At 49.4% G+C, this 27,203-nt stretch overlaps 1 protein-coding gene across 2 annotated transcripts in view; it reads right to left on the reverse strand.

Annotated features, from left to right (window-relative positions):
* Positions 1 to 1,161: 1,161 nt before the first annotated feature.
* Positions 1,162 to 27,203, reverse strand: part of Nectin2 (nectin cell adhesion molecule 2) — a 35,068-nt gene continuing 9,026 nt past the window's right edge. Inside the window, exons 2-9 of one of the 2 annotated variants that reach the window (XM_057763062.1) lie at positions 24,445 to 24,807; positions 19,824 to 20,120; positions 17,971 to 18,088; positions 17,646 to 17,794; positions 8,256 to 8,409; positions 3,709 to 3,772; positions 3,485 to 3,571; positions 1,162 to 2,207 (exon numbers count right to left, since the gene is read on the reverse strand). In XM_057763062.1, coding sequence (XP_057619045.1) covers positions 1,935 to 2,207; positions 3,485 to 3,571; positions 3,709 to 3,772; positions 8,256 to 8,409; positions 17,646 to 17,794; positions 17,971 to 18,088; positions 19,824 to 20,120; positions 24,445 to 24,807 — 1,505 coding nt within the window. In that variant the 3' untranslated portion in view covers positions 1,162 to 1,934. Of the gene's footprint in view, positions 2,208 to 3,484; positions 3,572 to 3,708; positions 3,773 to 8,255; positions 8,410 to 10,934; positions 11,624 to 17,645; positions 17,795 to 17,970; positions 18,089 to 19,823; positions 20,121 to 24,444; positions 24,808 to 27,203 lie in introns of those variants that run through there. The other variant, XM_057763063.1, reaches the window with a different exon arrangement.

The raw sequence follows: 27,203 nt of genomic DNA on the forward strand, positions 1-27,203 counted from the left end.
AAAACGCCGTGACCATTGGGCAGTTTTGGTTCATCTCGCCCTCTGATTGGCTACGGTATGTCTAGTGGGCCGACTTCGGTGACGTTTTCATTGGTTATCTCATTGGCTAAGGTGCCGGGGTCAAAGGACGTGGGCCGAGGTGCGTTGCACCGTAGACGCTGCTAGGCAGCAAGGTCAGGTCCGGCGCCCCACCAGGCACTGCGGTGGAGGGGCTGGGTCGCCGACAGCAAAGCCGGAAGTGCGACCCCTTCCCACAGTGCCTCGGGAAAGCCTCAAGCAGTCCTGTGAAGAGTGGTCCGCGTTGACTTACCCACAATGCCCGCCTTCCCCTGACCACAGCTGCCCCGGAGCCCACCCCTTGTGTTACCCAGCATGCCAGCCGCTCCCGCGTCACCGCAGCTTCTATCTTTGGCCCATTCATTCCTTTCCCATTACCCAGCATTCATTCTCCCATTCATTGCGCTTCATTTCCTCGACTCTGTTTTGCCCATTTCTGCCCGTTCACTTTCACCATCCTTCAGGCCTTTCTCTAATTATCTGTCTTGTCTTGGAATCTTTTACCTCCTGGCTATTTAACCATTACACACACATTCCTTGTTTCTTCTTATCTCTTTGCCTCTGGCTCATTCATTTAGATACATTACCCATCACGCCTTGGGGGCTTCTTTGAAAATATTTTCCCCATGACTTATTTTAATGACATCCCCCCCCCCCCCCGCCAACTCTCTATGTATTTCCAAGCTGACCTCAGCGTCTCAAGTACCCTTAGCCTATTAATTGCCATTGACTTACTAAACCTAAGCCCCCTTGGCTGGTTACTGGTGTGCTTATCTCTGTTTCCATTACTTTGAGCTGTTAATCGTTAGGCAGCTGTTGTAGCCAGTCCTTTCAATATAGTCTGCACGTCAGACGCCTCTTGCATCCCTGTCATTTTGTTTTAGTTGATGCGGTTTTACTTATTACTATTATCAATTTCTGGGATATCTTTGGTCTTTGCGGAGGGGACCAATTTTGTATTGACTTATAGCTCTCTGATTCCTTCAAGCCCCAGCCCTTACACATTTCCCTCATATCTTATCCCACTCTAAACTCACAGAAAACACAAGACTTTATCAAAGTATAAATTCATATTTTGTAGGAAATGCTTACAAAATAATATTGCCCAAACTCCCAACCCAGATGCCCCATCTCATACACATGCCAACCCCCTAAAGAGGAATGTGTAATTCCCTTCCATTAGATAGAGGACAAAAGGATTCAGTAGTCTTCAAGATGAGAGCAAATCTCTCAAACCTGGGGTGGCAAGGCACACTTGCATTAGGCTCTCCCCTCCAGCTCTGGAGACAGGAACTGGGGTACCAGGTGATGAGAAGAGGGTATGAACCCTGAGATTCCTGCCTGCAGGAGTGGGTGGAGATGGGGAGGTCCTACCTTACACAGGGGAGTCTTCTTTTCACCTTTGGGAAGGAGGGTGGGGAGGGATCAGGTGAGCTTCTGCTGCCTGGAGGGCTCAGGTCTGAGCAGCAGGGGGCCCCTGATCCCCTTCTTGTAGACCTGTGGGGACTCTATTGCCTGAGGGCAAGTCCAAGGTCCCAAGTCTTCTTTACGGGTAGGTGAGATCTAGGTGGGCAGTGAGTGGCAAGGTCAGACTGTCACAGTCTTAGGAGTCCTTTAGGGGGTCAGAGGTGGTGCGGAAGGACCCTCTGAGCTCCCCGCCTCGGGAGATAAAATTCCCTTGTTTCCAGCCACGCAGGTCTGTCTGGGTCAGAATCATAAGTTGGAGGTCACGGTGGAGCCACTAAGAAGTCACAGGTGGATTGCAGGGATGATAGCTGACCCTGGCTTGTCTGGAAGTCAGAGTGTCCTAGATCACTGGTGGGAAGCTGGGGGGGCAGGGTCAAGGGTGAAAGGTGAGAGATCAGAGGCCCTGTGCCTCACACATACATGGCCCGTGACACAAAAAAGTCTTTGCCTTGGTAGGAATCAGAGGGGCTGGGGTAGGACAGGGCATCATAAATAGGATTAATTTTATCCAGGAAGTCTTCTTCCTCCTCATCTTCCTCCTCGTCTTCAAGATCCAGGGTAACACCCTCCACAGCAGAGGGTACTGGAGGTACCAGAAGAGAAGGTCCCAGGCCTGTGGCTCCCAAAAGCAGGGGCCCTGACCGCTCTTCCAGGGTGGGCAGCTCGTGATACCGAGGCGTATCCTACAAGTGGTGAGCATGCAGGAATTCAAGGTCACCTCAGTCTCAGAATGGCATTCCCTGATCTGCCCCTTGGTCCAAGATTCCTGACCATCCTTTGCTAAAAAGACTCAACCACCCCACTGTCATCCTTTCTCCCTGGATGGAACTTCTCAGTATGGCCATCCTGCCCAGCACTGGCTTCCTCACCCTGCCAGTCCTCTTCCTTGATCCCTGAACCCAAATCCTTACACTTGACTTCTTTTTTTTTTTTGGTTTTTCGAGACAGGGTTTCTCTGTGGTTTTGGAGCCTGTCCTGGAACTAGCTCTTGTAGACCAGGCTGGCCTCGAACTCACAGAGATCCGCCTGCCTCTGCCTCCTGAGTGCTGGGATTAAAGGCGTGCGCCACCACCGCCTGGCTTGACTTCTTTTGTGGTATGTTTGCTTGTTTCTTTTTTCTAGGCTGGCCTTGAACTCGTAGTGTTGGGGTAAGTATGCACTCTTGATTTTTGTATTTTCAAACACATACACCATGCAGCAAGGATGGGCTCAAACAGTGTAATCCTGCCTCAGACTCCCAAGTACTGAGACTATACCAGGCTCGACAGTCAGTCTTTTCTTTTGGCTGTTGAAAATAACTTGCGTGCACGCGCATGTGTGTGTGTGTGTGTGTGTATACACAAAGGCCAGAAGAGGGTATCTGACCCTCAAAGCTGGAGTCCCAGGCATTTGGCAATGGCCTAGTACGTGACACAAACCCTCCCTCAGTCTCCAGCTGTGGTCCTCACCATGACACAGCAAGTGCAAAACTGCTCAGTCAACAATCCTGCTGGTCTCCTTGGCTATTTTGAAACAAAGTCTCACTCTTTAACTCATGCCAGCCTTGAACTATGTAGACCAGGTTGGTTGAACGCACTATGATTCGAATTCTTGCAATCCTCCTGCCTCAGCTCCCCAAGGGTTGAGATTATAGGCAGGAGCTACCAAGCTCTGGCCTCAATCTTTATTTAACCCTGAGTGCCAATCAGGGCTTTAACCCTCAAGCAGCTTTGACCTCCTTACTCAACTCCTGACCATCCAGGGGACCTCAGAGAAATGTTTCTATCATAGAGGAGACCCCAGGGGAATGTTGTCTCCATCATAGAGGGGACCTAGGGGGATGTCTCCATGATGGTACCTCTGTTGCAGGCACAGATCCTGGGCAACTCAGAAGCCCTAAGTCACTCTACTCTACTCAGCCTTGACCCCCTGACTCTTAACCCAGCCCTAAAACCACCCTAGTTTACCCAGGAACTCCCACCTGATCAGCACAAGAGACACCAGCATCGAAGTATGGCGTCTTCACTGAGCTGTGCTCTGAGGCCCCCAGAGTGAAGAGTTGGGAGGGCTGTGGCATGACATAAGAGTAAGAAGTCAGGACCCCTCATGGTGGCCCTTCCCAGACAGCCCTGTCCCAGCCCAACAGCCCCCTCCCACTCAACCCCAGGGAAGTAGGGTAGCTGGGGCTCTAGAGGAACATCTCACCATCTCTGGTTCTTCCAACTTGGCCTTGGGGGTTGGTGGTTTATAGGAGGGAGGTTCTTCAAGTCTGCAGGGGTCAAGGGTAGGAGTCAGATCAAAGGATGCTAGCCCCCCCCGCATCCCCAGTTTATTCTTTTACAGGATATCTGGCCAGGTATCAAAATGCTGGTTTTTTACTGTGGTTTTTAGCACTGTCCCTGCCCCCAACCCCAGTGCTCTGAGGGAGTCAAACTGAGTAAGGTAGAGACCTGGCATCCCAGACCCTTCTGGGAAGAATTCAAAAAATTCTCATTCAAATAAGTGAGCCAGGTGTGTGGGGCAGACCTGTGACCCCAGCACTGAGGAGGGAATCTTGAGTTCAAGACCAGCCCTGCCTACTTGAGGAGTTCCAGGCCAACAGGTACTAGTGGGATCCTGTTTCAAAAACAAACAGACCAAGGTGGGTGGAGCCTGGGGAATGCCATCCAAGGTCATCCTCTGCCCTCTCTGTGTACAAACATCGGTAACACATACTTGATTAAGCTTGTATTCACATGCACATAGGCAAAAAACAAAATGGGGTTGTTAAGACTGTTTAGTGGGTGAAAGGGCTTGCCACTAAGCTTTTTGTCTTGAGACCCAAATGGTGGAAATAGAGACCCTTTGACCTCCACTAGATAACATTCTCTTACACACACACACACACACACACACACTTTCAAAGGGAGATTGGAGAGATGGCTCAATGGGTAAGAGCACTGGCTGCCTTTCCAAAGGACTTGTGTTCAATTCCCAGCACCCTTATCAGGTGCTCCTATATTCAAGGTCTTTTGGCCGCTGGGGGCACACACACACAGTCACAGAGACCCACACATACACAAAGACAGACAGACAGACACACATGCGCGCGCACACACACAAATAAGAATAAATCTATTTTTTCTTCAGTTTTTCCTTTTTTGTTTTCAAGTCAATGTTTCTCTGTATTCCTGCTGTCTTGGGGCTTGTTCTATAGACCAGACTGGTCTTGAACTCTACCTGCTTCTGTCTCCTGAGAGCTGGAATGAAAGGCATGCGCCACTGCCATCCAACTAAGAAAAGAAATCTTAAAAACAAAACAAAAATATATAGGCAAGTTGACTAGCAGATATATGCTTTGAAAAACCTGAATTCAAACTAGGCAATGGAGGCACACACCTTTAATCCCGGCACTCAGGAGAGGAGGCAGAGGCAGGCAGATCTCTGAGTTCCAGGCCAGCCTGGTCTACAGACCAAGTTCCAAGATAGCCAAGGCTACATAACATAAATATGCCATATTTCCAAAACAAACAAATAGCCAAGCAGTGGGGGCACATACCTTTAATCCCAATACTGGCAGATGTAGGAATCAGCCATGATAAGCTAAATATAAACAGCTCACCCAAAGGAAGTTCTTTATTTCCAACCATTATCACCTGCCAGAGTAGGACTCACCCATTGATAAATTTAAATGGAGCCCCGAGTCTCAGTAGTTTACCCTGAAGCAATCATACCTGGTCACAGGAAGGACCATAAACTAAGATTACCTGAGCACCACCCAAAAACAGACCATCCAAACAAAATGTCTTAACATTCCAACCACTGTAGATAGGATCATCTGCCAGCACATACTCACCAGGACACCCCTAGACAAATGTCAGCCAATCAGGGGTCCTGAACCTCAGAAACCCCTTACCCCCACCTTTACTACTATAAAACCCTATTCTAGGGGCTGGAGAGATGGCTTAGAGGTTAAGAGCACTGACTGCTCTTCTGGAGGTCCTGAGTTCAATTCCCAGCAACCACATGGTGGCTCACAACCATCTGTAATGAGATCTGGTGCCCTTTTCCGGCCTGCAGGCATATATGGAGGTTGAACACTGTGTACATAATAAATAAATCTTAAAAAAAAACCCTATTCTAAGTGAGCTCGGGGGATCTCTGTTTATTCCAATTTGTTGGACATGCGGAGAGACTGAGTTTGCAAACTTGCATAAAATAAAGGCTCTTTGCTTTTACATATGGGACTTGGTCTCTTTGTTGGCTTTTTGGGGGACTTTGCGGATTTGGGCATAACAAGTAGAGGCATATAAGCAAATAAACACACCGAGAAAATAAAAATAAATCTTCTTTTTTTTTTTTTTTTTTTTTGATTTTTCGAGACAGGGTTTCTCTGAAGTTTTTGGTGCCTGTCCTGGAACTAGCTCTTGTAGACCAGGCTGGCCTCGAACTCCCAGAGATCCGCCTGCCTCTGCCTCCCGAGTGCTGGGATTGAAGGCGTGCGCCACCACCGCCCGGCATAAAAATAAATCTTAATAAATTTTTTTTTTTTTTTTTTTTTTTTTTTTTTTTTTTTTGGTTTTACAAACATCCCTAGCAGTGCTGGTGCTGGAAGTTGCTCTGTAGACCAGGCTGGCCTCGAGATCTGCCTGCCTCTACCTCCTCAGTGCTGGGATTAGGTTGTGTGCCACCACCACCTGGCTTCTTCTTCTTCTTTTTTTTAAGTTAAAGAAGAAAACAGTAGACTTATACAGCAGAGTCATTTAGGAAGCATGTTACTAATTCAAAACCCAGTCTTCTTGTGGGAATTCTGGCTCAGTGGGTTTCGGGGTTAGCCCGGAAATGGGAATGTACTATTTGTTGTGAGATAGGGCATCCGAAACTGGCCTTGAATTCTCAATCCTCCTACCTCATCCTCCTGAGATCTGGGATCATAAGCGTATACCATCATCCTTGGTTAGTGTGCACATTATTATTTTTTTAAAATCTTTTAAAAAAAATTTATTTATTATGTATACAGTGTTCTATCTGCATGTATCCCTGCAGGCCAGAAGAGGGCACCAGATCTCATTTCTCCTTGCAGAAGGTTGTCAGCCAATATGCGGTTGCTGGGACTTGAACTCAGGACCTCTGGAAGAGCAGCCAGTGCTCTTAACCTCTGAGCCATCTCTCCAGCCCCCGTATATTAAATTTTAAAATTACATTTATTTATTTAGTCTCTCTGTCTGACTCTGTGTGTGACACACACATGTTCATGCATGCTGAGGTCAAAGGAAAACTTGTGGAAGGGCTCTCTCCCTTTCCACCATGTGGATTTCAGGGAATGAACTCAGGTCATCAGGCTTAGCAGCAAGCATCTTTACTGGCTGAGTCAACTTACTGGCCAATATCTTAATTTTGTTGAGATTGTTTCTCATCAGCCTGTGTAGTGGTTTGAACAAGAATGATCCCCATGAGCTTATATGTTTGTATGCTGGCTCCCCAGTTAATGGAACTGTTTGGGAAGGATTAAGAGGTGTGGCCTTGTTGGAGATGTGTGTCACTGAGGTTTGTCACTCTGAGGTTTCAAAAGCCCAGGATCAGTCTCATTCTTCTCCGCCTGCTGCCTGGGATTAGCACTTAAGATCCCTGCAACCGCTCCAGTGCCAGGCCTGCCTACTGCCAGCACCATGACAATCATGGACTTGCCCCAGAATCTGTACGCAAGCCTTTCTTTAATAGCAGTCTTGGTCGGGGGCTGGAGAGATGGCTCAGAGGTTAAGAGCACTGGTAGTTCTTCTAGAGGTCCTGAGTTCAATTCCCAGCAACCACATGGTGGCCCACAACCATCTATAATGGATCTGGTGCCCTCTTCTGTCAGGTGTACATGCAGGCAGAACACTGTGTACATAATAAAGAAATAATTCTTTTTTTTTTGGATTTTTCGAGACAGGGTTTCTCTGTAGGTTTTGGTCCTGTCCTGGAACTAGCTCTTGTAGACCAGGCTGGCCTCGAACTCACAGAGAAGAAATAATTCTAAAAAAAAAAAAAAAAAAAGCTGTCTTGGTCACAGTGTCTCTTCCCAGCAATAGGACAGAAACGAAGACAGAGTGGAACAGCAGGTATGCTAGGCCACCTGTCTGCTTCCTCAGGGATGGGGTGCAAGTATTCACCACTACACTTTTCTTCCCCCTAAGACAGGGTTTCTCTGTGTAGCCCTGGCTGTCTTGGAACTCTCTCTGTATACTAAGTTAGCCTCAAATTCAGAGGTCTGCCTGCCTCTGCCTCCCGAGTGCTGGGATTAAAAGTGTGCACCACCACCTGGCTGATTTATTTATCTATTTTTAATAAAGGCAGTAGAGATGGAATTCAAATTCTTAGCAACTGACTCATCTCCCTGGCTCCTGTACCTTTCTTCTTAGTTTTTTTTTTCATTGCTGTTTTTTTTTTTGAGACAGATGTAACAGAGGGAGCATGACCTTGAACTTCTGATCCTCCTGCTTCTACCTCCCAAGTGCTGGGAACCCACACTTAGCATCCCTTAAGAGCTGAAGCTCAGGAGAAGGTGGAGCAACAAGATAGTCGGGGCCTGGGCTCTTATGACATCTCAGAGAGTTTCTAATACCCATACTTCACAAGGAAGAGAAAAATCTTTCCTCACCACCGTTAGTTATGGTTATTCATGGTGGTCTCTGTCTCACACCACCTTTAGGATTTTTCCTTCTGTCCCCACCCTGTGCTCCCCAACCTTGACATCCCTACTCCCAAACACTTCTCAAGACCCCATCACTCACTCTTCTTCCTCATCAGCCCCCTGAAGCCTCTGTTCCTTCTGCTGTTGTCGGCAAATGAGGATGCCTGTGGCAGCCACTGCGGTGGCAATGATGGCGGCGATGATGCCTCCGATGATGCCGCCTGTGGCCCCTGCGCCTGCTGTGCTGGGTGACTCTGTTAGGACAAAGAAAACACGGGGCTTACTAAGGACCTCATAGCTGCTGCTTCCAGCTTCATTCCTCAGATACCACAGATACCAATCTTTCTAAATGCTGTTTTGAGACAGGGTCTCACTATGTAGCCCAGGATGAATGCATGCCTCTGCCTTCTGGCCTTGTTTCCTTTGGCTGTACAGGAAACTAAACCCAGGGTCTCAAGCATGCTAGGCAAGTGCTCAGTGTTTGAGCACATCTTCTGCCTGTCCACCCCACCATGGATGGGGCTTTGTGTCAAACAACTGCCCTGTGCACCTGATTCAGGGACATCTCACCTGTGTAGGTGGGAAGAGACATGGAAATGAACTAAATGCAGAAAGTCCCCACCTTCATGGAGCTCACTGCCCAGGCAGGGTCTTAAGGTAGCCCAGGCTGACCTTGGCCAACAGCAAACAAGCAGATTGGGTGCTATCTAATGTCAAGCTGGAACTGGACATACAGTTCAGAATGTTCAGAATGGGGGGGGGGGCAAGGAGTGACAGAAAGCCAGGCAGACAGGGCTTATCTGTGAAGGGGTATTTTGAGTACTCTGTGTTGTACTGTAGAGAAATAGCTAGTGTAAAGGTCCTGGGGCAGCCTGGGGTCTTTTTTTAAGGAACAAGGAGAGCCAGTTGTGACAGTTTAGAGGCACCTATAATTGCAGCACTCAAGAGGTTGAAGCAGGAGGAATGTCAAGAGTGTGAACATAGTCTGGGCTACAGAGTCAGTTCCAGGACAGTCAGAGCCACAAACAAGCCGGGCGGTGGTGGCACACTCCTTTAATCCCAGCACTCGGGAGGCAGAGGCAGGCGGATCTCTGTGAGTTTGAGGCCAGCCTGGTCTACAAGAGCTAGTTCCAGGACAGGCTCCAAAGCTAGAGAAACCCTGTCTAGAAAGACCAAACCAAACCAAACAAAATAAAACAAAACAAACAAAAAACAAAAACAAAAAAACAAAACAATATCCACACACAAGGGGGAAGCAGTAGGAAGAAGTTCTTCAAGTTCAACCTTGGTAGAGAGCATTTGAGGACTGTCTCATACAGAAAAAAAAAATACACACAGGAACAGCATGAAGACTGTGGTATTGAGTGAAGAAGAGAAAGGGGAAGGATGTGGAGCACAGGCTGAAGTGTCAGGAGCAGAACCCTTCATTATTAAGGGAATGTCATGTTTTTAGGCCCGTCAGGAGAGCTCACACAATTTCTCATCCCCAATTGTTCAGTATGGCAGGGTTCCTGGAGCAAAGGCCCTGCCTCCTCACTGGATCCATAGGCCTGGCTTGGCCACAGGCAGACCTGTGAGAGGTGATCTGTGTGCAGACAGAAATCAAGCAAATTGCTGGTCCTGCTCTCAGGACGGAGAAGATGGTGGGCACCTGCCATGAACACCCAGAATAGACACGGATGCAAAGCTCTAGAGTGTCACCAATGACGTTAGTTAATGTGTTTCCCAGACTCAGAGGGGAAGCTGTCCAGGGTGTGCATTCAGCATCCGCTCTCCTGATGGGCATCCTCCACAAGTTTCCAGTGTGTGTGTGTGTGTGTGTGTGTGTTGGGGGGGCAGCAAGAGTGCGCGACACAAGGCCATCGCAAACACTCAACTCTTCCTGCCATTGTTGCTGGCTGGCCACGTTCCCACAGGACAGGGCTCTGTGATCTGCACCACTTTTATGTCCTCAGCATGGTGGACACAGGCTTAGCATTATGGGATCTATGACTCCCGGTTGAGGAAGTGCACATATCCAGGCTTCCTGGCTGCCCCACCCACCCAGAAGGCATCCTCTGATCCTAGTGTCTCAAGAAGTCAGATGGGCCGGGGGTGGGGGGGGCGCGGGGGTTAAGCTCACCTCCTCCCAGGGGCAGATGGTTTGGTACGCTTGGAATCAGATTGTGTTTCTGCTATATATGTTGTGCGTGTGAGTATGTGTGTGTGTGGTATGGGGGTGGTGAGGCCCATCAGAATTTCTGGTAACTCCCATGGGACCAAACCCTGTTAGGAGAGTGGGAGTCCTCCAGGACAGGACACTTTGAGGACATCAAGGTAGGACCATCTGGGTATCACCAACACCTGGAACCTGCCTCTACATCCTTGAGGTCTCCAAATACAGAGAAAAGCAGCCTTCCATTCCTAGGACCTTCCACAACAGAAAAAGGAAGGTCCCCACCCCACAGATCATTAGAACTCAGAATCAAGGGAGTTAGCCTTTCTCTCCCTGAGGAAACTCAGCCCCAAGCCAATTGCTCACCCACCTGTCCAAGAGTTCAAGCTCCCTTCCCCATACTCCTGTCTCTGCGCCTCAAAGTCAGGGACCCCATTCTCAATCCCAGCAGCTACAGGGGAGCTTGGGCGCAAGTGCCGTGACATCTCTCAATCTGGGCCCCCACGTATTTTTCTTTCAAGCTTCAGTACTTAGGGTCTCTGTCCCACCCACTTGTTCCCCAGGACACAAAGAGAGGGGTCTGATGTATTACAAAACACCCCTAAGTTTTTCTGACAAGGCATTTATTAGCTCCTGAGTGTTTCGGGGCCAGGGCCAGGCTGGGGCCGAAAGCAAAGCTCTAAGGAGTCCTGAGTGTGCACCATGGCGCTCTTGGGGTCCATGAGGGCCTGGAGATAGGAGTCTGGTGTGTGGTTCCACTTGTCCTCCATCCAGAAACTGGGAAGGTGGCCTTCCAACTCCTGTGTGCTGAAGAAGAACCAGTCCAACCGGTCCCTAGCCATCCCATTGCTGGCTGGCGTTGGTGTGGTTGGCAGTGGGGGTGGGAATTGGCGTCTCTATGTGTCCGGTGTCTACAGCGTGGGGTCACACATAAACTGCCCGCCGAGAAATGAGGGAGCCATCCAAATGAGATTCCATGTCGTCCTTGGGTGACTCGTGTGGAGGCAGCATGAGGCCTTCCTCGGCCTTCGCCTCTTCGTCCTCCTCCTCTTCTTCTTCCCTGCCATCTGGCCTCATGGGCTCTGGGGATGATGACCTCCAGAAGACAGGACCCCCGTTCCCAAACACCTGAGTCTTTGGATCGTAGGATCCTCTGTCGCCATCATTTCCTCCTCCTCCAGGGCTCTTCCGCCTCCTCCTCCCCCTCAGCAGGATGAAGGCCAGGAACCCCCCAGCCAGAAGTAGCACCAGCAATGTTCCCCCCACGGCCCCCCACACCAGCGGACCCACATCTCGGGAGGCCTGGGGGGTGTCTGAAGAGAAAGGAAGGAGAGAGAAAAAGAGGAGAGGGAGTCAAGAGGACACATCTGGGGGGGAGGGCATGGGGGAGACCCAGGACACGGGTTAGTGACCAGAACTTACGAGGTGACTATGTGGGAGAGGGAGGAGAAAGGTGAGGTGGAAGATGAAGGGGTGGGCATGACACCTCACGCCGGGGTGGGAACTGTATTAAGGAGAGGCTGCCAGCTGATGCTGCCTTAGATAGCTATCTGTACCTACAACATGCTCAAAAATGAAGACCACAGCAAGGTGTGGTGGCACAAGACTGTCACGCTAGCAATTGGGAGAATAAGGCAAGGCAATCATGCCATCAAGGCCACATGGTGAGACGATCTTAAAAATTCTCGGAGGAAAAGTTGTTGGGCTGAGTATGTTGGTCAGCAGTAGAACGGCTACCTACAGTCCTCCAGTGAGGGACTGGGGGTGTGGCTCAGTGGTAGAGCTCCTGCCTAGAATCCTCCAGTGAGGGGCTGGGGTGTGGCTCAGTGGTAGAGCCCCTGCCTAGAATCCCCCAGTGAGGGACTGGGGCCGTGACTCAGTGGTAGAGCCTAGAATCTCCCAGTGCGGGGTAGAATCTCCCAGTGCGGGGTTTGGGACACTCAGTGGTAGAGCATTTGCTTGCCCAGTCTGAGGCCCTGTATCCCATCTCCAACATTACCCAGCGTGCAGAATTAAACCCACTTCTGTGACCTGCAATTGAATCTACTGGGGAAACTCAGGTTAAGATCCCACATTTGAGGCCAAGCTGTTTCCACCCCTCACTCAAAACAACAAAAGACAATAAAGCCGGTAACATGTAGTCAGGGGGTGGGGTCCCAGCCCCTTGTATGTATGTAGCAGCTCAGGATGAGAGGCAGGAGTAAGTAGAGCCCCTCTGCTCCCTCCCACTCAGGCCCAGAATGTGCAGGCAGGAGGAGGAATGGAAGCACTGACCATTCCTGGGTATCTTCTTGGTTTGGGAGATCTCAAATCACCTCGCCCACCTCACACTGCTCTTTCTAGTGTTCCCTGCACCCTGGCTGCCTCATGCTCACCTCCCATGGGCCCCTCCCCACCTGTTCAGCCTGGTGGGGAACATACAGGAAGTCAACAGGACAGGGGATTGGAAGCCTTGTGGCCCACCAGGAGCCTTTTTTACAATACAAAAATCCTGTGGGCTGTCACGATGGCTCTCAGCCAGCTAATGGAGATACAAATGGGTTCCTGACCAGTGAACTTGCTGGCCAGCTGTGAAAGTTGTTTGGCCACATGTAACCAGTTAGCATTCCCTGACAGCTATGCTACCTCCGGTCTGGTGGCCAAGCTGGATTCTGCTGCCAACCTTCGAGTTCTTTCACAGCATTGGGAATGGAATCCAGACTCTGTTCATGATGAAAACATGCTCAACCACTGAACCATTTCCCAGCCCCTCAGTGGGGGATTCTAAGCAGAGGCTCTACCTCTTAGCTACTCCCCTAATCACAGGGCTATCGCTTTTGGATTTTGTTTTGGTTTTTGAGAGGATTCCATGAATCTCAAGCCATCCTCAGCTTCCTGATCTCCTTATCTCCACCTCTGAAGTGCTTAAATTACAGAGCTGGGTTGCCACATCCAGTTTCTAAGTAATGTTTTCAAACATGCTGGGCACAGTTATGGCATGCTTCCGATCCCAGCATGCAGGAAGCAGAGGCAGGCAGGTGTCTGAGTTCAAGGCCAGCCTGGTGCACATGGTGAGCCCCCACAACCTAGGGCTACACAGTGCGACCCTGCCTCAAAACAACAAACAAAACACAAAATCAAACAAAGTAATAAAAAATAGTAATAAAGTAATAGTTTTGGGGGTTGTGTGCAAGTTCTATGCAAACAGGACATTATTCTGTGTAAGGACCCGAATCTGTGACAGTGGGTGTGGCCTCTGAAAGGAGATTGACAGTAACTGTCTCTAAGTACTGGAGGCAGGAATGAAGCCCCCTGAGTGCTGGTCAGTGCATCCCTCAGTCTTCTTCCTTGGAAATGTGGGTGTAACCATGAAGCTGGAGAGGAGCTTTGGAGCACGGGCAGAGTCTAGTCACTTGTGTGTGAGTCAAAGGTGTGAGTTGTCTGCAGAGGCTGCCATGTGTCACAGTGTGCCCACTTGTGTTTTAATTGTTGAGCATCTACAACCATGTTCTAGTGAGACTGAATATATTGGAACCACGAATATGTGCCTGGGAGCAGGGCTTTATGTCCTCAGAGGGCAGCTGGACCTAGAAACCTCGTTTTCCTGGTGTGGGTGGATCTCTCCAACTATGGCCAAATGGATTTATTCCCTTCCTTTCTTTCCTTTTAAAAGATATGGCTGGGGGGCTGGAGAGATGGCTCAGAGGTTAAGAGCATTGCCTGCTCTTCCAAAGGTCCCGAGTTCAATTCCCAGAAACCACATGGTGGCTTACAACCATCTGTAATGGGGTCTGGTACCCTCTTCTGGCCTGCAGGCATCTATACAGACAAAATATTGTATAATAAATAAATAAATAAATATTTTTAAAAAATAAAATAAAAGATATGGCTGGCTTAGATATGGCTGCTATGCTGACCAGGCTGCCCTCAAATTCAAAGAAATCCTCCTGCCTTTGTCTCCCAGGTGCTGTGATTACCGGACCACACTGCTACACACCCAGCTTGTCTGGATTTCTGAGATGGCCTCAGGTTGCACAGGCTGGGTCTGGATTCACTAAGTAGCCAGTGCTGAACTTGAATGTTAAAAGGGAGGCAGAGCAGTCCATCCCCCGGGATGGATTTAAGCTCAGAAAATAAACAGCTAAAAGTACCAGAAAGTGATGAGCTGCAAGGCCGGGTCACTCCCTTGCTCCCTCTCTAAGCCTAGAGAAGCAGTAAGGCAGGCCGAGTGACTCTCAGACCAGCTGAGCTGCCCAGTGCCACAAACAGAGACAAGTGAGTTGCCCGTAGGCTGCATCATGTGCTCCAGTCTGAACTGTCACTGACGCTGGGGTGGGCTCTGATGATGCGGCTGTCCTTGTGTCATGTATGCACCGTAAGTAACCTCAGCACAATGCATGGGTTCACCAAGTTGGTCTATGGTGCTATCCACACAGGGACCTGTCCGATTCCCTATTTTGGATGAATAGATGTTTGATCTTCCAGTTATCTCAACAACAGTGTCCCGCCAATAGGTGGGTTCATGGCTATCTTTATGGGAGTCATGGGTGACTTTTTTATATGGCAGTTTTTCTTTGGTTGTCCAACTTTCTCTCAAAGATTTTATTTTTAACTGTGTGTGTGTGTGTGTGTGGATGTATGAACATGTGAGCGCAAGAACCCCATGAAGCCAGAGACATCCGATCTCCCTGTCATGTGAGTGCAAGAACCCCATGAAGCCAGAGACATCCGATCTCCCTGTAGCTGGAGTTAAGAGGCAGGTGTCAGCTGTCCAATACGGGTACTGTGAATCCAACTAACTAACCGGGGGTCTCTGCAAGAGCAAGCCACACTTAACCACTGAGCCATCTCTCCAGCCCACCCAGGTTTCTCTCTGCACTTGGGGTTTAGGAGTATCTGACTGTACAGCAGACTATTTATTAAACTAGGCCCGGACTAAGCAAGCTAGGGACAGCCTCAGCACTTTGGAGGCAGAAGCTGGACTATTCAGAGTCAGAGATGGCTTGGGCTGTTTCAAAACATGAGAAAAAGGAACACAGGTATCCACGCGCTCCTCACCTCTGCCATGCGATGCCCCGCTGTCTTTCCTTGAATGTACAAGCAAGAAGGCTGTGACTAGATGAGACCCATAGGAGCTGCACCCCCGGGTCTCTGAGCTGAGAGAAACCTCCTTTTATAAAGAAGATGGCTTCAAGCATTGCTTCAGAATAACAACAAAAACTGCCTGAAATAGTAATTGATATAAAAATCTCAAGAGCAGCACTTATTTATTTATTTAGGAAAACATCAAAATAGAGAGAGAGAGAGAGAGAGAGAGAGAGAGAGAGAGAGAGAGAGAGAGACTGTATCCTACATTCTTCGGGTCACAAACCCAGTTGAGCCTCCTGAGACTTTAGGGTGTAGCTCCAGCTAAGCATGTTTCCTAGTGGGTGGAGCTGGGCTCCACTGGCTGAACCTTAGCATAAGGACTGCACCTGTATTTGTTATCATACCACCAATACTAAAGAATTTGTGGGGGCTGGAGAGATGGCTCAGGGGTTAAGAGCATGACTGCACTTCCAGAGGTCATGGGTTCAATTCCCAATACCCACATGGTGGTTTACAACCATCTGCAATGAGATCTTGTGCCCTCTTCTATAGACATATGTGCAGAAAGAACACTGTATACATAATAAATAAATCTAAAAAAGAAAGAAAGAAAGAAAGAAAGAAAAGAACTTGTGCTCAAGAGGAAACCTCAATAAGAATTGCTTAGCAGATGACCTAGTGACTCAGAATCTCTGGATGCAGAAGTGTCTTCTAGAATGTTCTTCAGGTGTGTAAGGAAAGATGTTTCTGTATGTGAACTGTGGCCCTGTTTGACAATGTTTTCATCCAAGTATATGTCCCCAAGGGTTCAGAGCTGATGAGCGAGGCAAGTTTCTGTTCCTACAGGCAAGTCAGCTTGCCATGGGTGCATGAGCAAAAGTTGTGTGTGTCTCAGCAAAGATGTGTTCTCAAGAAGCACATGTCCAACTGCATCACAGGGCTGAGCTGTTATTTACTTTCTCTCTAAGCCATTTGCTGTGTTTCTGAGGGGCTCAGGTCCTGCTTGGTAAGGTCTGTATTTCAGATTAATGTATTTGTTTTTTTTTTTTGTTTTTTTGTTTTTTTTTTTTTTGAGACAGGGTTTCTCTGTGGTTTTGGAGCCTGTCCCGGAACTAGCTCTTGTAGACCAGGCTGGTCTCGAACTCACAGAGATCCACCTGCCTCTGCCTCCCGAGTGCTGGGATTAAGGGCGTACGCCACCACCGCCCGGCTGATTAATGTATTTGTATAAGCAAACTGTGTGGTATCTACAGTGGTACTTCTAAGTCTTCCTCAGATTCCATACTGAGGATTTAATTTAAGGTTTCCAACATGCTAGTCAAGTGCTCTACCACTGGGCCACACCCCATTCCCTCACTGGGGGATTCTAGGCAGGGGCTCGACCACTGAGCCATTTCCCTAAGTCTCTTGTCATATTTTATTTTATGGTATATTTTATTTTCTGAGATTATGGTTTTGTTCTGTAGCCCAGGCTAACTCAGAACTCACTCTGTAGTCCATGTAGGCCCTAAACTTCTTATTCTCCCGCCTCAGCCCCCACCAGGTCTGGTTAAGGGTGTTCTAAGAACAGTTCTTTCCTGGTTCCTGCGGCACGTTATAGGCCCTGGTCAGTGCCACTCTTTCTTGGAATGTGTCTCAGTGACAATGGTTCTGACTATAAAAGGTTACATCTGGGTGACTGGATTTCCAAGTTTCAAGAGAATTCCCAGCCTTGGCTCATGGCCAGCTTGTGGGTCTTGACTGTGGTTCTCATGACTGAGCAAACTTGCTCGGTGTGAGTTTATCCATCAGTAGTCACAAGAACCATGTATGCAACGTTATGACAATCTTGTCTGCTCCTGGGGACAAACCTCGACAGCTGTCATTAGCTCCTGTGTCCATCATAGACTCACCGGTTCTCTTCTCTCACTGAACTTTGGGTGCTTTCTTTGAAACAGGGTCTCACTATGTAGCAAAGGCTAGCCTCACAGTAATCCTCCTGCTCTTGAATAAATGCTGGGACTACAGACGTACCTCATACCCAGCTTAGGCCTTGGCTTTTAAGATAACTCAGTGCAGGTCCCCACTTGGGAACTCTTTTGCCAGCTCTCCTCTCTGGTCACCCCCATTACAGCCTACACCTGCAGGCCGAGATGGAGAAGCTGAACTATACTATACACTTATCTGTGCAGACTGAGGGAATTGTGACTCCCTCTCATCCTAGGACAGCATCAGTGCACCCAAGGGAGAAACCACAGGGCTTTATACTCAATGCCAAGACCTCCTTACCTCGCACCAGGACGACCTGCTCAGCACGACCTGTCCCCACAGCATTGGTGGCTGTACAGATGAAGGTAGTGTTGACCATTCGATCCACGGAGTGGACAAGGAGCTGAGACCCCTGGACAACTGCGGAGGTCGGGAAGACGCCTGAGGTCCTATGGGTGTGGGGTGAGGTGAACAGCAGTGAAGCAGGCACCCAGGGGGAACAGGCTGTCCTGGAGACGGCAACCCTAAGTCCTAGGGGCCCAGACTCCAAGCCTTTTCCCTCAGACCCAGGGTTCTAGGCCCCAGCCCTCTTCCCCACACCCAGTCCTAGGTTCATGTCACTCACGTGCTCCAGTCGTAGCCTGTGGGCTCTGGGTTGCTGCGTACATCACAGGTCAAGATGGCTTCGCTGCGGCCGAGGTACCAGTTGTCATCATAGCCAGAGATGGACACTTCGGGAGGGTCTGAGAGGAAGAGATGACTGACTGAGAGACAAGTAGACTCCAGAACTAACTGGGGACAAGTTAGCAGAACAGGTGGCAGGAAACCATAGATCATAACCAACTGGGGTTAGCAGGCCACACCGTAAATGCTCTGACCAGTGTGGACCCCACCCAGGAAGCCACTTGAATGTCAGCTCAGGCAGGGCCAAGAAAACAACTACAGGTATTGTGTATGTGTGTGTGTGTTGTGTGTGCATGCTCCCGATTCAACGTGCCTAGAGTACTCCATACAGGAGACAGTACATCTAGACAGTTTGGGGCGGCCAGTGTAGAAAGAAGGAAGTCAGGGTGGACAGGCTCACAGAGGATCTCAGGATGAATATGGCTGGAAGAAGCCACTGCAGACGAGGTAGGAGGACTTTATCTCACAGTGAAGGGCACAGCTATTCCACTGGTGTCCTAGGTCAGTTGCGACAGTGAATGGACAGGGTGGTGCTGAAGATAATAGGTTTGCATGGCATGGCTCAAGCTTGTAATCTTAGCAGTAAGGAAGTAGATGCAGGAAGAGCAGGAGGAGTTCAAGGCTACCCGTAGCTATACAGAGCTCAAGGTTAGCCTTACACGAAATCTTCTTTCAAAAAACAAAGACTGCAGAGAAGGCTCAGCACTATGTAAAACTCTTACTGAGAATTGTTTCCAGCACCCATATCAGGCAACTCACGGCGGCCTGCAACTCCAACTCTGGGGCATCTAAGACCTCTGGCCTACTCCATTCATGAGCGCAGAAACAGACACATGCCAGCACTTGGGAGGCAGAGGCGGACAGATCTCTGAGTTCACGGCCAGCCTGGTCTACACAGTGAGTTCTTGGATAGCCAGGGCTACGCAGAGAAACTCTGTCTTCAAAAACCAAAACTAAACAAAACAAAAAACCCCAAACCAAAGCAAAACTGCTGTACATAGCGATGCACGCCTTTAATCCCAGCAATCAGCAGGCAGAAGGACGCATCTCTGTGAGTTGGAGGATAGCATGGTCTGCACAGTAAGACCCTGACTCAATACAAGAACAAAGCAGGTGGAATCCCAGCCTTGTGTAGAGAGTGACTGGAGGTTGTCACTGTAGGCAGTTTATGGAAATGCTAGCCTCCGACAGGAAGACTGGGGGAACTCTAAGACCCCTAGGGAGGCAAATTAAAGCGCACGGGGGGGGGGGGGGGGGGGCAATGCTTGCTCAGCACCCCCCAGGCTGTGCTCCACTCCCAGCACCTCACAGAACCAGGACCAACCACTGTTTTGTATTGTTTGGTTTTTTTTTGAGACAGGATTTCTTTGTGTAGCTTTGGAGCCTGTCTACAGAGCAAGTAGACCAGGTTGGCCTTGAACTCAGAGATCTGCCTGCCTTTATCTCCTGAGTGCTGGGATTAAAGGCGTGCACTGTGCTAGTGGTAATCCCAGAGCTCACAGGCCCAGACTGTGGATGAGCAGGCCCTGCTCATCCTTCTGGGGAGTCAGGTTAGGTGTGAAACTCTGTCTCCAAAAAGGAATCAATGAACAAAGCGCGCCAAGAGTGCTGCAGTGGGCAGCCGGGACCGTGGTCCAGTTGATGAAGACTGTCAGGGGACGAAAAGACAACGGGGCGAGGTGGGGGGACTGTTTACAGGCAAACCCGGTCTGGGAGGTGGAACAGCTTATGTGACACATTCTTCTATTTTCTTGTTTGACCTGGTGAGGGAAAGCCACCTCCCATCACACTCACAGCGCACAGAGAGCGTCACTGGCAGCTGGATCGGCTCCTCGAAGCTCTCGTGTTCTACTCTGCAAGTGACCTTGACGCCATGCGCTTGGCCCGCCGGCACCAAGGAGTATCGGCTGGTGACCGTGACGGTGCCAGCCTGTGGACCGGGCTCCTGAATGTCTCTGGCCTCTCCACCCAGAGATGAGATCCAGGTGATCCGGGCAGGTGGGCGGCCCCCCGTGGAGATACAGCGGGCAACAGGCACGGACTCGGAGCCAATCGTGACCTCCTGGGCTTCAGCATGATTCTCAGGCTGGGCTAGGGAGAGGAGCAAAGAAGGTGTGTGACCCACGACTTGCAGTCATTGAAAAGATCAGGCAGTGACCATGGAGCATGGGCCCACTGCCCGGCTTCAGAGCCTAGCTCATCCGCCTAGCTTGGGCACGGCTTCGGGCAAGCCATTCTAACCATTTTCTTTAGAGTCCCCACTCCACGGGACTGATGTTTGGATCAAAGAACATACCCAGTGCACACGTTATTCTAGCTTAGTGTAAGATATGTACATATATTTACAGATCTCTGAGTTTGAGGCTAGGATATATAATTTATATGAAATATATATATTATATATAAATTCTACTATATATATATTTTCCCCTTTTGAGACTGGGACTCCCCTTGTGGTCTTGGCTGACCTTGAACTTCCAGAGATCCACTTGCCTTTGCCTGAGTGCTGAGATTAAAGTGTGCACCACCAAGTCAGGCCTGTGTAAGACATTTTACAATATCCATACTGCCCCATCGGAAGATATACAGGCCAAAGCTGGCAGGGTAAACCTGTGATCCCATCACTGGGAAGGCTGAGGCAGGAGGATAGTGAGTCTGAGGCTGGGCTTCAGCTACAGTTATACTTTGAATCAATAATAAAAACAGTAAGTGGGGTGAGGTGAGTGGTGTATGTCAGCTCTGGGGAAGTGGGGGGCAGGAGGGTCAGAGGGCAAGGTCAGACTGGGCTACAACGGATTTTCTCTCAAAAAAACCAACCAAACAAAACAACAACAACAAGGCACTAACAATAATTAAAAACAAATCAAAAGCAGAGACAGAGGGCAATAGCCTAAAAGGAAATGAAAATTCTTTAGCTGAGTCAAATAGTTTTAAAGTCCAGTTTAAGTCAAATGCTTTTGATCCCAGCACTTGGGAGGCAGAGACAGGCAGATCTGAGTTTGAGGCTAGGACAGCTAGGACTACACAGAAAAACCCTGTCTCGAAAAAGAACAAACAAACAAACAAACAAATAAATAAATAAATAAATGGGGGGGGGGAGAAAGAAAGAAGAAAGTCTAGAGACTGAGCATGGCTCAGTGGCAGAGCTCTCATCTAGGATGCTGAGGCCTGGGTTCCATCCCCCGGGACGAGAAGGGAAGACAGTGTTCTGTTTCTTTTCCTGTGATCACCACAGTACCGCGCTTCCAAACCGGGAGGAAAACAACAGGGACCCCCTTGCTCATCACATTTGCCCTTTCACCTTATCCTTCCGGAAAACACGGGAAAACCTCCAAGGGAGACAGCGGGGCACACTCCCTGTGTTTCTCTTAACCAGTACTGTCCCTGGAGTCAGGACTCTGGGTCTCCTGCATCAAGTAGACCTGCCCATCCCAGCAGGTATCGCCTGAGCTATCGGTCCCCTCCCTTCTCTGTCCTGTGTCCCCCTGACCGCCAAAGGGCACTGATTCATCAGGCCCTCCGGTCCATCGGTGGCCACTGGGGTTTTCCAGATCCTTCCACTGGGAAATTTCTTTTGACTGTGGAGCCTGGCCATGGTACATGGCTCTCGGTTGGGGGTTCTATACTCTACAGGCCTCACCCCCAGATGGAGGCTAACTTCCTCAACTGGATTTTTCTGGCCTCTGTGGCCCTGAGTCACCAGCCTTTCCACAGAGGTTGCTCTTCCCACAATGCCTGTGGCCTGACTGATGTTCTAAAGTTTGCCTGCCCTCCACCCCTCCTTCCCTCTTTCAGTATTATTGATGTAACCTAGGACCTTGTGAATGATAGCCAAGGCTTTGTTCCTGAGCCGCTCCCCGCCCCCACCGCTTCCTGCTCCCCCCTCCTTTCCCTCTTCCCTTGCCTATGTCTTTCCTGTCTTTTCAGGATCACTGTGCAGCACAGCCTAGGGACACAGTTAAGGACCCTCTACATGGCGGGTAAGCACTTGCTACTGAACAACCCCAGTTTTCCTTTTATGTATTCATTTTTTCTGTGTAGAAGGAGGGTCTGGCTATGTAGCCCAGGCTAGCCTCAATTCCATGATCCTGCTTTAGCCTTGGAGAATAAGCACATGCCTCCACACTTGGCTTGAAGCGTTTCTTGACTATAGTCTTGTTCAAACTATTGCACAAGAGCAGAGGGCTTTACAGAGGTGTGGGAGGACTTTGTGGAGTGTGTGCGCCGCTTTTTCTGTCTTTCTCAAAAACCCCAGGTGGCCTCAACTCTTCCTTCATATATCTGAAGATGACCTTCCACTTGTTGGGAATGCAGGCCCTGCCGTCAGCCCTTGTTTCATGTGGTGCTGGGGATGAACCCAAGGTGCTTTATGCATCATAGGAAAGCACTCTATCAGGTAAGCCCACTTCCAGCTTCCAGCTCTGCTTATATTTCCTTCCTTCCTTCCCTTTTTTTTTTTTGCATGTCAGACAGGTGCTCTGTTACAGAGCCACGCCCCCAGCCCCTCATTGGGGGATTCTAGGCAAATAGTCTATGATAGAGCTTCATCCCTAGCAAAGACCTTTGTGTGGTTTTTTTTTTTTTTTTTTGAGACAAGAATTAATCTGTGTAGCCCTGAACTCACTTTGTAAACCAGGCAGGCTGGCTTCAAACTCACAGTGAAATCTTGTCTCAAAAAAAAAAAAAAAAAAAAAAAAATTGATTTTGAGAACGGGTCTAAAGTTGCCCAGGTTGCCCTCAGCCCCGAGTTTATGGAACAACAGGCCTGCTCCCCCAGAACTGGCAAGAGCTGTGCTTGGATCTACGGAAGCAGCTCTTCTGGTGTCCCTTGGAAAGGGAACCTTCTGTTCTAGAGTGTGAAGGGAGGTCTCCAGCTCTCTGGAGCCAGAAAGGAGGTACAAACCGGGGCAGTGTGGTGTCTAGAGGGCTGGATGGTGTGGCCTGCAGGGGAATTTCCAACTCTAAGGAGAAATCTCTGCCACCCTGCCAGCTGGCTTTGTCAGTCATCTGTTTTTGAGGCCAGCAGGCTGCAAGTCCTTTTTTTTATTATTATTATTTTCTGTGTATGGGTGTTGTCCCTGTATGTGCCTGCATGCCACAGGCCTGCAGTATCCACAGAGGAGGGAAGAGGGAGATGGATCCCCCAGGAAGTTACAGATGATTGTGAGCTGCCATATGCATGCTGGGAACCAAACCCGGGACTTATGAAATAGGAGCCAGTAGTCTTTCCACTGACCCACCTTTTCAGCCCCATGGTGTCCGTTCTGGTCCTCCTTTCCCCCACCACAGGAACAAAATTTCCTGTTTTGTCTCCTCCATTTCCCACACTGCCTCATCCTGCGGCAAGCCAAAGCGATCCCAAGGCTCACTCCCTGCTTCCTGCCTCTCCAATCCCCCACCTAGTCACACTTTTTGATTCAAAGAAGTTGTTCTGAGCTCTCTGGGACATTCACAAGGACTCTTCCCCAAGCCCCAGCTCTGTGCTCGCTCAGAACCCCCATGGCTCTTGTTCTCAGGTCAAAGCCAGAGCAGAGTGCAGTGGCCCACACACCTATAGTCAGCCCTAAGGCAATGGGTTGCTTTGAATTGGAGGTCAGCCTGGACTACATATTGAACTCAAGGGGAAAATATGCTGTAGCCTGCCAAGTACTACTTAGTAGGGGACAAATAAGTGTTTGTCAAGGGTAGGAGCCTTGGTGTGTTCCTGTGATCCTAGCACTCGGGAGACCAAGGCAGGAGGCTTAGAGTTCAAGCAAGCCTGGGCTACATGAGAGAGAGAGAGAGAGAGAGAGAGAGAGAGAGAGAGAGAGAGAGAGGGAGGAAGGGGGGGAGGGAGGGGGGAGGAAGGGAGGGAGAGAAACTGGGGCTAAGGCTGTAACTCAGTTGGGAGAGTGCTCGCCTAGTACACACAGAGCATTGGTTCTGTCCCCAGCACCAAGTGAACTAGATGGGATGGCTCAAATCCTTAATCCCAGCGCTCTGAGGTCGAGGCGGAGACAGGACCAAAATATCCAGCTCATCCCCAGTACACAGGCGTTAGAGGCTGGAGTTGGCAAAAGTGGCTCAGCGGTAAAGCAACAGTCGCCAAGCCCGGCGCTTGACAACCCAAGTTTGATCTCCAGGGCTACCAAGGTATGAGGAGAGAACTGGCTCCCAAAAGTTGTCTTTGACCTCCAAACACTGCGGAACGGACACACATACCCATATGCATGCACCTAATTTTTAAAAAAATAAAAAGAAAGGTTTGAGGCCAGTCTTAACTACATGAGCTATCCTTCTCAATGAAACGAAAACACAAACAAACAAACCGCAACAAAAACAAGCCCTTTGACAACACATTAAGGGCGGTCAACTTGAAAGCTGAGACAGGGAGAAACAGGCAGGGAAGGGGCTCTCACACTGTCTCCCCACTCACCTATGACTCTGAGCCAAGTCACCCCCCTGCGGGTCCCATTGGGAAAGGTGGCAAACTCGCAGGTATAATTGCCCTCGTCCTCCACCCTCAGTCCCCGGAAGGCTAGCGTGGCATCCCGCAGGTCTGCGTTTGTGTCCTCGTTTGCTCTGACAAAGGACAGGCGCTCCTTGTTGAACTGAGGGTTGGGGAAGTCCACGCCGAAGGATGGGTGGAAGGCGGCCACGACTGCGGCATCCAGGCGCTGCCAGGTCACCTGAGAGACGCGCTCGGTCGTGGGTGGGAGCAGGTGACACGGTAACTCCACAGTGCCTCCCAGGCGGCCGCGGACCTCTGGGAGCACTCGTACCCGTACATCTTGGGCTCCTAGGGAAAGAGGAAAGAAGTCAGTCATGTGGGGAAGGGAATAAGGCAGTGGTCTCCAGGACAGGCTGTGCTAAGGCAGAGAGGAACTTCCTACTCAATTGCTTTAATTTAGACGGGGTCTCAGTATGTAACTCAGGCTGGCCTAACTCACTATGTGGCCCAATCTGCCTTGAACTCAGAGATTTGCCTGCCTCCGCCTCCCAGTGCTAAGATTAAAATCATGCACCACCACACTTGACTCCCTCCTTGTCTTTTTAATTTTATTTTTTAGATTTATTTTTTCAGTTTACATGTATGTATGTCTGATGTCTGTGCACCATGTGCATGCAGTGCCACTGGAGGCCAGAAGGGGGAGTCAGAGCCCATGGAGCTAAAGTTACAGGTGGCTCTGAGCCTCTATGTGGGTGCTGGCAATCAGAACCTGGATCCTCTGGAAGGGCAGGCAGTGCTCTTAACAACTGAGCCATCTCTCCAGTTCCCCATCATATTTGATTTAGGGTCTCTGATTGGCTTGGAGCTCACCAGTTCAGCTAAATTGGCTAACAAATCCCTGAGATCCCCCTGTCTCAGCCTTTCCAGTTGCTGGGATTCCAGATGTTCGATGTTGCATCTAGCTTTTTGTAGCAAGGAGACTGCTTGTTCATCCCAGCTGCCCAGAACCAAAATAACCACACAGAAACTATATTAATTAAATCTCTGCTTGGCCCATTAACTCTAGCTTCTTTTTTATTTATTTATTTATTTATTTATTTATTTATTTATTTATTTATTATGTATACAATATTCTGTCTGTGTGTATGCCTGAAGGCCAGAAAAGGGCGCCAGACCTCTTTACAGATGGTTGTGAGCCACCATGTGGTTGCTGGGAATTGAACTCAGGACCTTCGGGAGAGCAGGCAATGCTCTTAACCACTGAGCCATCTCTCCAGCCCCTAACTCTAGCTTCTTATTGGCTAACTCTTACATATTAATTTAACCCATTTCTATTAATCTGTATATCGTCACATGGCTGTGGCATACCAGGTAAACCAGCATATGTCCCCGGTGGTGTCTCCATCACTTCTCTCTAACCCGGCCTTCCTCCCCCCATGCTATAGGCCAAGCCAGTTTCTTTATTCATCAACCAATAAAAGCAACACATATACAGAAGGACCTCTCACACCAGCTTTTGACATGTGGTCCTCATACCAACAGAGAAAGTATTCTGTCCATTGGTCTGTCTCCCCAGCTCTGTCTTACAGCACTGGAGAGTGAATGTGGGGCCCCACACATGCCGGGTGGGTGTTTTACCCCAGGAACTACAGTCCTTTCTCCCTGACCATCACCCCTATTACTTCTCACCTCCTGTGGCTCCTGTTGAACCCCTTTATTGCCAACAAGTCTCCCTGACTTTCATGTGTTTTGTGATCCAATGAATCTAATTTTGGGTGCTGTGCCATAAGCATGGCTGTGGGCTTATCTACTGGAACATGGGCAGCAAGCCCGAGGCCAGGCCACTCGAGAAAATGACTCCCCTTCCTTTAGTGAGCATTAATTCCCCAATATCTCCTCGAGGGGATGGGGTCTTACCAGTCCCTTTTCCTATTTTCCTACGTTATTTTTATTTATTTACTTTTGCTCTTTTTGAGACAGACTATCTCTACATAGAACCGATCATCCTAGAACTTGCTCTGTAGTCCAGGCTGGCCTTGAACACACAGATCCACCTGCCTCTGTGCCACGTGTTTCACCTACATGTATGTCTATGCACATGTATGTGTTCCTGGTGCCTGTGAAATCCAGAAGAGGGCATCGGATCCCCTGGAACTAGAGTTACAGACAACTGTGAGCTGCCATGTGGGTGTTTAGACTTGAACTCAGGTTCTCTGGAAAAATAGTCAGTGCTCTTAACCACTAAGCCATCTATCTCTCCAGCTCCCAATTGCTCACATTAAAAAGATTATTTTTTAATTTTATGTGTCTGTGTCTATGTGTGACGTGTGTGCAGGTACCTATGGAGGCCTTGGAATCAGAGTGACAGGCCCTGGAAGCGGAGCAAGTCCTCTGCACTAACTGTCGAGACTTCTCGCCAGCACCTGTCCCCCACTTTGAACCAGTACAGGAACAAGAAAGTCCTCCACGATGACCCAGGGCACAATAATGTGTGGGTTAAACCCAGGTTCTCCATCTCTGTGCCTCAGTTTCCCAGCTGCATAATGAGGCCATAATGATAGTGTCGCACCCTCCAGGGGTGTCGCACCCTCCAGGGATGTTACGAGGACTGAGGAGTGCTTGAAGAGCACTTTAGCGTGGGTCCACAGGAAGCTTGAATTTGTAAACAAACCAAGAGGCCGATAATTACAAGTGGTCATTGCTGGTGAGCCCGAGGTGAGGGACTCATGACAGGGCACATGACA

This window comes from Chionomys nivalis, chromosome 2 (assembly GCF_950005125.1).
Source record: "Chionomys nivalis chromosome 2, mChiNiv1.1, whole genome shotgun sequence".
Taxonomy (NCBI): domain Eukaryota; kingdom Metazoa; phylum Chordata; class Mammalia; order Rodentia; family Cricetidae; genus Chionomys; species Chionomys nivalis.